Raw genomic sequence first — 9921 nt, forward strand, 5'->3', positions numbered from 1 at the left:
GTGCTGCTCGTAAGCCTATTAAGCCTGCAGTATGCTAGATTATATTGAGATATACATATAGAATATACAACAGATTAAATATTCATTAAACATTATAGGGGACAGGCTCATTTAACATCTCACCTAGAGTTTAACAGTTTAGCACGCTTAGCTTAGCTTAGCATTAGGAATGCATCAAATATTCTGGGCCAAAACCTTCTGGATGCACTTATTTATATATTTATTTATTTTGTAAAATCATTATCTTTTTTTGTTATCATTTGCTGGAGAGACTGTTGCCCTAAATAAATAAATATGTTCTTTGATAACGCTTAAAAAAATTGATAACGTGAATTATTTATTTATTTTTTTGATAAACCTTGACTTTTCAAACTGCCGTAAACCTTGATATCGGTTATTGTCCCATGACTAAGAGCATTTCAGTTAAATTTCAAAATTAGTTTTGATAATTTTCTCAAAAATAGTCCTCAATTAAGTAACTAGGTAACTGCGCCACATAAAATCATCACACTGCAGCAGAGTTCCTTGATTATTGCGCCAAAATGAGACTATAGTTCCTAGCCATATTGACCTAGAAAATATCCATTTTCTGTCGGTCTTAGTGCATAACATTGTGTACAGAAGAGTAAACAAAATTAAGTGAAATCCTTAAAATTGAGCTTTAACAATTTATGCTAAGCTAAAAGTCCTCCTGACGGACCCGGATATTGGCTAAATAGACTAAAAAAATGTGAAATTGAACTGTTAAACTCTAGTGGTACGGTACGGTTCAATACGCTTTTATGGCTGTTTTGGTACGCTGTTATGGCTGTCAAAAGGTACCTAAAAGCAAACCGTACAGTACCACTTTTTTTTTGGTACCCTTTGCAAAAAAGTACCTAGCACTACAAAAGGGTACCAAAAGGCGGAGCAAGACGTGCAACTCAACGCTATTGGTTTACAGAGATGCGTCACTCGCTTGTGCAACAAACCAGGAGAATGAAAACAAAGGAAGCGCCATTTTTAAATACACAGCCCAGACATTACACTGCAATAATATATACATGTAATAACGAGCCATGGTCGACCCAAGCTCAAACAAACCTTGTCGTAGTCTTGATGAACAGCCCCAAAGCCAAGAAAAAGAGCATAATTGACCTTGTGGTTTTTTACAAGGCCGTCTAAAGCTTCAGCGATTTAATTTTCTCACATGCACGAGCCGCGTGAAATAACAAACTTCTTGAGCTGATAATAATAATGTCCGCGTGATTATTGAAGTGTTTCTGACATCCGATCCTTTCAGAAATGGACAAACGAGCCTGACGCGTGAAAAAACAAAGGATTAGCCAGAAAAAACAAAGGAGAAAAGGATAGTTTTAGTACGCATGAACAAACTGTAATGCTTAACTATTATCATCACCTTTTGGACTATTATGAACTCTGAATGACAGAATTACTCTCTAACAGAGTTTACATGTGCTGGTGAAGATTAAACAGACAGATGAGAGGTTTGCACCGACTGTGGGCCATATGTTGCGTGTTGTTTTTGAACCCAAATAAGGACTAAATGTATGCTGTGTGTAGTTTATATGTAATTGGTAACTTATCGGAGACTGTAAGAGTCTGTATGTGTTCATATACGTTGCATTTATTTAACAAGCTTTACGTTGACATTTCCTCGAACGAGAATGACGTCGACAATAAAAAGGGTACCCTTTTAACACTGGAAACGGAAGCCTGATAAAGGTGACCCGTACCTTACTGTACCACTCAGTGAAAACGGGCCATAGGTGACTTGTAAAATAAGCCTATTTACAAAAAACATTTTTTTTAGAAATACTTTTCTAGTCCTGAAATATTAAGACACAATAGGTCTGAATACAAGTGCATATGTTATCCACCGTTCACCCTCTTAAACTGTCTGCTGTTTGTTGAACAGGGAGGGCCAAGCCAGAGGAGCCAGTCCAGCACCATGCAGCAGAAGACCCAGGTCAACAAGTCCAACTATGGCAGCTCTCCTTACTGGGGCAACTGAGCGCCACGAGAGCAGAGGGACGCCCCAACACACTACCATCATCTTCATCCTCCTCCCACGTTCTCATCTCCCCTTTTCAAAGTTTTGGCTGTTGTATGTAAAGTATATTTATGTATGTATTTATACAGTATATATGTATTGGTAGGATATGAAATGTGGTTTTTCTGCATTTTGGTTTTTGAAGGATGGTTTCTTTTGTTTTATTTTTCATCGCTAACTGGCTAAGAGGATATGATGACATAGAGAAGTGATGAGAACACAACTGAAGGGTGGATATACTTGAAGCAGAGAAGGCATCGTGATTCACACATGGGAGTTTTTATTTGTATACATAACCCTGATAATGTATGTACATTACTGCTAAGCTTGATCACTCGATGGTGAAGCCTTTTTTTTAACTTTTGTATTTTGCTCCTCTCCCATTTCCCCCCCTTCACCCGTGAACTTTTTTCTATCGAGGGGGTTTTAATTTCAGTGCTTAATTTTGGTTCCCTCTGCCCTTCATTTGTGACAACCCCCAACCCCGAACCACCAAATTGGCTAAACGGTAGCATTTTAGATCAGATTTCATTTTAACATTGGTTTTACCCTTGTTGTCAAAATAAAACTGTCCAGTTTACTTGGTTTCAGTTCGGATTCTTCTTTTCCACACAAACAGTTATGAAGACATACTATAATTAGTGCTGCTGCTGTAACGGACGCCAGCTTGTAAGTGTTGTGCAGGTAAAAACCTCACTCCTCTGACCTCTAAAAGGTGCTCTAGCAACAGAGGCTAAAGACTAGCCTCCTTGGTAGAGCAACCGACTCCCTTTCGGAAGGTCGCCAGTTTGATATTAGCTGGGAGCGGGTTGGGTGGCGTAGGACCAGTGAGGTTACATTGGTGCCGTGACCTGGATGGGAGTGAGGTTTAGGGGCATGAGTGTAACGGAGGCCAGCTAGTAAGTGCTGTGCAGGTAGAAACCTCACTCCTCTGACCTCTTAAAGGTGTTCTAGCGGCTGATGCTAGAGGCCATGTTCTTTAGCCTCCTTGGTAGAGCAACCAACTCCCTTGCGGAAGGTCGCAGGTTCGATACCAGCTCAGAGTGGGTTGGGTGGCATAGGACCGGCGGGGTTGTACTGCGTCCTATTTCTCATACTTTTCATCCCAAATAGTATTCGAAAATAGAATTAGTATGTACCAAACCATAGTATGTTGAAAAGAGTATGCCAAAGTTTCCCAGATGGTTTACTATTTCCGGGAATAATTCGAAGTGTAGAAGCGTCCATACTTTAACTCAGGGGTGGGCAAACTCGGTCCTAGAGGGCTGGTGTCCTGCAGAGTTTAGCTCCAACTCTAATCAAACACACCTAATAGATTTCTAGTGATCTGGAAGACACTGATTAGTATGTTCAGGTGTGTTTTATTAATGTTGGAGCTAAACTATGCAGGACACTGGCCCTCCAGGATCGAGTTTGCCCACCCCTGCTAATAATGCCTATAATACACTGCACATTGGACGTGAATTTGACTAGACCAGGGGTGCTCAATCCTGTTCCTGGAGATCCACCTTCCTGCAAAGTTCAGATCCAACCCTGATCAAACACACCTGAGCCAATTAATTAGGACCTGAACAGCTCTTGATAATTACAGGCAGGTGTGTTTGATATGGGTTGCAGCTGAAATCTGCAGGAAGGTAGATCTCCAGGAACAGGGTTGGTCACCCGTGGACTAGAACTATAAACCTTGGCAAAAAGTTTAAACAAACTACAAACATGGCGGACACACAAGACCAAGCATCAAGTAGAGAGGTTTCAGTAAACTTGTTTGAATGATTAGATGTGTCTCAATTCAGAGGCTGCATCCTCCGAAGGATGCATTCGAAGTGACGCAGTGTGATAAAGGCTGTCTCAAAAATAGTAAGCAGCACAACAGTCTTTAACATAGATAATAATGCGAGATGCAGTAAATCTGCATATATGATTTGGCATCTTAGGATTATAAAAAACCGAAGCTAATAAACTAAATGTATTTGTTACATTCTATGTGTGCAAACGACAAACTTTTGTATTTATGATTACAGCAATGTAAATAGATTCTGTAGTAATAATATGTGAAAGTACCTGCTGACTGCGAATAACACCAAAAGATCATGCAGGCCGGTAAGGATAGCCGGTGTCATTAGTGTGAAATTAAACTACAATTAAAAGCATTTAATCTTAAATACACTGAACACGGTTTAGGCAGCAGTGAGCAACCTATTAAACAACCAGCAAACGTGTTAAGACTTGGTGAAAAATTGTGTCGTGTTTATAACTGACCCTGGACCGCAAAACCAGTCATACGTGTAGTTTTTTATGGAAATTTAAATTCATCTAGACATCACCTAAAAAGCTGAATTAAGCTTTTATTTGATGTGCTACTATTAGGACAGGACAATGTTTGACCGAGACGACTAGAAAAGCTGAGGGATGATGTGCGAAATTCAGCAAGTGGTTCTACATAGGAATCGCTATTCGAACATCAACATGTTTCTGTTTTATGTTGTTTGTGCTTGTTTAAATCGGTCAAAATAAGAAATGCCGGACAGCTTTTATTGATTTTCAAAGTTTTTTTTCCTCATAAAGGAGCAAAGTTCAAGAAACTGGCTGAAAAACAGAAGGCGGCATGTAAGTTACATATCTTTGAAAACCATTGAAATGAATGTTAAATATGTGCATTCGCAAGTGAGTGTTTTGGCTGTGTTCATATGGGTTCCTTTGGTGGTTTCTATTGTTGTTTACTGATTTCAGCTGTGCTTGAGCAAATAGTGTATATATACATATCTAGTAGGCCTGTGATTGTGTTTGTTAAACTCTTCAGCACTTGCGTTTACTCTGCAAGGCTTAGTGCTCAGATTTTTTTCTGCATAGCTGTTCACATGGGGGTTATAAATGTGGCCAGTATCAGATTTGCAGTAAGAACAGATCATAGTCCTAAACTGACCCGCTTGTGCAAAAGTAATGACAGCACAAAATTATCCACACAATATGTATTGATTATTCAAATGCTTAATATGATTATTGCCCTCACACAGACAACTGTGGTGTATTTCATGAATTGTAAAGGGATGTTTTGCTACAACTAATGTGTATTTCACCATTTGAAATCTAAAACAAGTCAGTTGATAGAAAACACTAATCCTTTTTGCATTTATGACAACTGTGCCCTATAGACGAATTACTGGTTTGTAAACAAAACTGGAGAGCTAGCATTTACAGCATGGGAACGACATCCGATGTGGTACAGTTTGTTGTCTTAGAAATGAGTTATATTAGTTATGAATTATATATATATATATATTATTTACATAATGCTTTAGGCGTTTTATAACAGCTCGTCACCTAGTGATAAGCAGTGATTCTGCAAAATTAACGTTAAAGTGAGCGGCGCTTGTCTGACAGGTCCATTTGCGATAGCGCCCTTCCCAATTAATATTGGATCTGACGAAATGGCCAAGTATCCAGCCCCAAATCTACCATCTCATTGAAGCTCAAAGTGTTTTTACAAGAAAGAAGCTGAAGGTCTACAAGTCTTTGGATGCCAGCAATGTTGTTGTGTGGTCATGTGCTAGAAATAATGTTCCATGATTACCAGATTCAACACTATGTACTGCTAACCAAGGTTCTGCCTAGCCGAAGATAAGGAAAGAAGACTGAGCTATACAAGGCCTGGGTAATCATCAACAAGCAAAACTGCATTCTGACTGTGAACTACACCTGTATGGCAGGGTATGTGAACTTACACTTTTACATTTCATTTCTAAGCATTCATTAAAAAATTAAACAAGTCATCCAATAATAAAAGCTCTACATATTATTCATGTTACATTAGCAATAACGTTAGCTAATATACAACCATTTTGTAACAAACAGGCTACATTAACTGACATGAACACAGTTTAGGTTACAGAATCGATTATTAATTTATTGAAAGGTCAATCATTGATGTGTATAATAGCTGGCGTACACATGCACAGTATCGGTTCACATTTACCATCTTGGCAAATTTCAAATTCGGCATTTAAAGTACAAAAATATGTGTAACTACAATCTGCTCCAAAACTCAGAGACATTACCATGTATAAATCAAACCATTTCATCGAGCACAAGCATGGCGGCGTTTGAAATGAGATTCAGCCAATAATCAGAGCAGTCAGTCATTTTCAGAAAGGCACATAAATGAACTGTCCATTTCAGAAAGGTGCTTTGAAGAAAAATGACAGGATATAAAGCAAGTTTGTATAAAAGAAACAAACCGGTGACAGCTCTCAACGCTTTGCTCATACACATTAAAACGCTTGACCATGAGAGTCCAACGCTCGAAACTAAAAATAAAGCTGTACAATACTGAAGTCCACACAGAGAGGAGTTTATTCATCCTCCTGGGCTTTCTTTTTCTTTTTTTTCTTTTTCTTCTCCACCTGAGTCTCATCTGCTTCCTCCTGGACTTCAGGCTCGGCCTCCACAGCCTCAATCTTCCTCTTCTTTTTCTTCTTACCAGGCGTTTCTTCAACACCGTTTGTTGTGACCTCCTCATCCTCTTTTACCTCCATCTCCTCTGCGGCCTGCTTTTTCTTTTTCTTCTTTGTGGCGACTTCATTTTCCTGCGGAGGAATAGAGGAAAACATCAGCATAATGTTTGAAATAAACAGGAGTTTAACATGCTCAGGAATGATCATGTCCTGCTCACTTCAGTGATCAAACCCATTGTGTTGGGCCTGTCAATGGTTCGGAGGAGTTTTGCTATAGCATGACCGATATGAGACAGGTCCATGAGAAGGTCCAGCCTCCAGTATAGGCATGCAATGTGCGCTGAACAGAGTCTTTAAATGGTTCATCCTTTCTTTATCTTTTACTACTTTCTAAAAAGTATTTTATTAACACTAGTAAACGCAAGTATAAACGCACAGCTACGCGCGTTGCATGCACAGTAGGTTACGCCGGTCACTTGATGCATTAGTATAAACCAGGCTTTAGGGTTGTAACAAAATCTGCATGACACCGGCCCTCCAGGAACAAGTTTGGTGACTCCTGCTTTAAAATAAAGGATCGTACAAATTCTTTTATTTAGAAAAAGGCCGTATTCTCTTGGGTTACATTTCAGTCACTTAGGGCCTACTCACACTATGCCATCCGTACCGTGCCCAGGCCCATTTCCCGGATCGTTTGAGAAGTGTGAGTGCGCTGAATCGGGCTCAAGCACGGTTCACTTGGCCGGCCCTGGCCCGGTTGGAAGAGGTGTGCCTGAGAGCGGTTCACTTGGGCTTTGGCACGGTACGTTTGTGTATGAGTGCAAAACGCGCCAAAGCCTGAAACTGAAAGCGAGACGTGACTTTTAAGGGGCCGTTTCATATGGATTAATTAATAATTCTTACTGGTTTAGTGAACGCAAACTGCCGTAGTTTACTAAAGACGAGAACTCCTCACAACACGACAGCTGCACAACTTCAGCAGACCTCCTCATTTCTGCAGCACGAGAGCTTTATGACTGTTTGAGCGCAGATCTGTTCGGCGAAATATCTGACTGCGTGTCCCTGCATCCCTAAGGACTGTTTGGCGAAATATTTGACTGCATGTCACTGCATAACAAACGACTGAAAAGATTTAACTAGAGAAATCTCCACTGTGCTGCTGAGTGAGTGATCGCTTCTCACTGAACAGCGCAGCAGCGATGACGCAAGCGTGCCGAGGCCCATTTGTGGTGCGAGTACGGGCCGTCGGGGGAGACGGGAGAGGGGACGAGCGTGCTTTGGCCCGGTTCAAGGCAACTGTACCTAGTGTGTACCTAGTGTGCTTTAAACAAGCAAATTTAACCCACAAGCACAAAACTGAGTAACAAACATATGAAAGTTTCTTTGCTAAGGGGGAAAAGGCCCAGTGTAGGACCCATGAACTGCCAAGGAATAGACCTGTCAACAAATCAAGTGAATCCACCATGTCTGAGCAAGATCAACTGCAGGACATCGCAAATGACAGCGGCCTTTTGCACATTGTGAGTGTGTGCAAATTCGTTATTTCCACCTTCCAAACGCACCCAGTTGAATGAATCCCACAAGCGCACCATGAGTCACGCGACTAGATCTCAGCTTCAGCTTGTATGGAATACACACATTTTGGTCGACTAATCATCTCAGACAAACACTGAACATCCTTGTATTAGAGCTGCAGTATTTAAATACATTTCTCAAGTAATTTCTGAATAAAAACCAACACTCAGTTAACATTCTGCTTTATGAAAGATTTCTACAAACCCCTAATCCCCTGAACACCAATTTAAAAACACTTGTGGCTTAAAGATGGTTACTCTATGTACCTCAACATCACCATTGGTTTCCTCATCTCCTTCTGCAGTGGAAAGAGCTTCTAGCTTCTTCTGCCGCTTCTTTTTCTTCTTTTCCTTTTTCTCAAGCTTCCGCTTTATTTCAGCAGCCACCTCAGAAGCCTGCGAGGGAAAAAAAAAAAAAAAAAAATGTATTTGCATTTCTACAAGAACAAGAGTATTAGAATATGAATTCACAGTGCTGTGTCAGGCTCATTAAATCAGTTTTCGCCTCCACGTAGGAGTCAGGAGGAAAGAGTCATCACTCACAGCACATCCTCAAACTGCAGTAACCGTAAAAACAGCACTTTAGGGGTAGAATTAGCTATTAAAACAATTACAATATACACTACTAGCTTTTAACAGGTGATGCTAACGTCTAACGCCTGTTGCACACCGCAAGTGCGAGCGGAGCGTGTTTTTCTGCGTCCAAGTTAACAGATTAGAGCTTCATACTGCATGCAGAAGCAGCACATCAGCACGCTCAAAGGCATGGAGCATTTATAAAAGACCAAAAACAAAGAATTACCCAATAAATTTACACAAATAAAAACACTAATTTTTTATACATTCAATCAAATGAACTTATTTATTGCCACATCAGCAACTCGTATTACAATAAAAAGTTACTTTGATAAATCATATTCAACTTTGAATATATTTGTGTGAATTTTAATTCTATCCTATATATTAAAAACTCCTGGTAACTTAACCAATTAACAGCAACAAATATTTATTTGGGCCCGAACTACAAAATTAAATTGTAAACTATTTTAGTATTAGTTTTGCTTAAGTTGCACACCAGTTCGATCATGTATAAATATCATTATAAATATATTGTACAAGTATCACTGTAACTATAGGTCTTCGTTATGCTGACGATCACAAACAAAATGAGATATTAAAAACTTGCAGGGTAAGTTAACAGCATAAGTTGTCGTGGGCCTTGGTGGGGGGAGAGATTTTATTTTATTTTTTTAAAGTGCACTGCTTCTGCTTTATTTGCAGTGAGAAACAGGTATAATAGAGGGCAAAAAATATCTATATACAAGTTGGGCATAAGTCAATGTTAATATTTTAATTTTAGCTAAAGATAGAATTTTGAAAGTCACCTTTTAATAAGACATGCCAAAACAGTAAATTCCTCCATTACCTGTTAGACTGCAGTTAAAAATGACCCAATACAAGTTATGCAAAAAATAAATAAATAGTTTGATATAGATAAGCAATAGTACACAAGTGCTGTTCTCAGAATTAAACTACAATTGTATAAAATGTATCCGTTAAAACATAAAAAAAGAGAAAAAATTATTTTACTTAACATTAGTTCAGAACTAATGCCAAACTACTGCAATAATCTCAAGTTTCCTTAAAATGCAATATGGCGGAAGATTTGATTCTGGTAAACATTTTTGGTGCTTAAAAAAAAATTAGTTGCTATAAATCAACCTTTCATAGCCATTTAGCTTACTAAAATAAAGCTTTTTAAAGTAACAAATCATTTGCCTGTTGTAACAATACTGGTGTTGCCAGAACAATGGATGAGGGCTCACCTGTGCAACAGCTTCTT

At 39.2% G+C, this 9921-nt stretch overlaps 2 protein-coding genes, 1 long non-coding RNA gene and 1 other non-coding gene across 16 annotated transcripts in view; 1 reads left to right on the top strand and 3 right to left on the bottom strand.

Moving 5' to 3' along the window:
• Nucleotides 1-2633, top strand: part of ubap2a (ubiquitin associated protein 2a) — a 38559-nt gene extending 35926 nt beyond the window's left edge. For all 8 annotated transcript variants that reach the window (XM_087300086.1, XM_087300087.1, XM_087300090.1 and 5 more), the window contains exon 27: nt 1919-2633. In XM_087300086.1, coding sequence (XP_087156212.1) covers nt 1919-2014 — 96 coding nt within the window. In that variant the 3' untranslated portion in view covers nt 2015-2633. The remainder of the gene's footprint in view (nt 1-1918) is intronic.
• LOC147831855 (uncharacterized) lies at nt 1915-4715 on the bottom strand. Its single transcript, XR_015520121.1, has 2 exons — nt 3475-4715; nt 1915-3281 (listed from the first exon to the last, which is right to left on the bottom strand). It is a non-coding gene; the product is annotated as an uncharacterized LOC147831855 (long non-coding RNA).
• Nucleotides 4716-5900: 1185 nt separating this feature from the next.
• nop56 (NOP56 ribonucleoprotein homolog) overlaps nt 5901-9921 on the bottom strand; it is a 12061-nt gene continuing 8040 nt past the window's right edge. For 2 of the 6 annotated variants that reach the window (NM_001309383.1, NM_201217.2), the window contains 3 exons: nt 9905-9921; nt 8346-8474; nt 5901-6636 (listed from right to left, as the gene is read on the bottom strand). The exon at nt 9905-9921 is cut by the window's right edge and continues 105 nt beyond it. In NM_001309383.1, coding sequence (NP_001296312.1) covers nt 6403-6636; nt 8346-8474; nt 9905-9921 — 380 coding nt within the window. In that variant the 3' untranslated portion in view covers nt 5901-6402. Of the gene's footprint in view, nt 8475-9904 lie in introns of all 6 variants that reach the window. The other 4 variants (XR_015519531.1, XR_015519530.1, XR_015519528.1 and 1 more) reach the window with 3 other exon arrangements.
• LOC137488884 (small nucleolar RNA SNORD57) lies at nt 8556-8622 on the bottom strand. The gene has a single exon (XR_015520948.1). It is a non-coding gene; the product is annotated as a small nucleolar RNA SNORD57 (small nucleolar RNA).

This window comes from Danio rerio, chromosome 21 (genome assembly GCF_052040795.2).
Source record: "Danio rerio strain M-AB ecotype USA chromosome 21, GRCz13ab, whole genome shotgun sequence".
Lineage (NCBI taxonomy): Eukaryota > Metazoa > Chordata > Actinopteri > Cypriniformes > Danionidae > Danio > Danio rerio.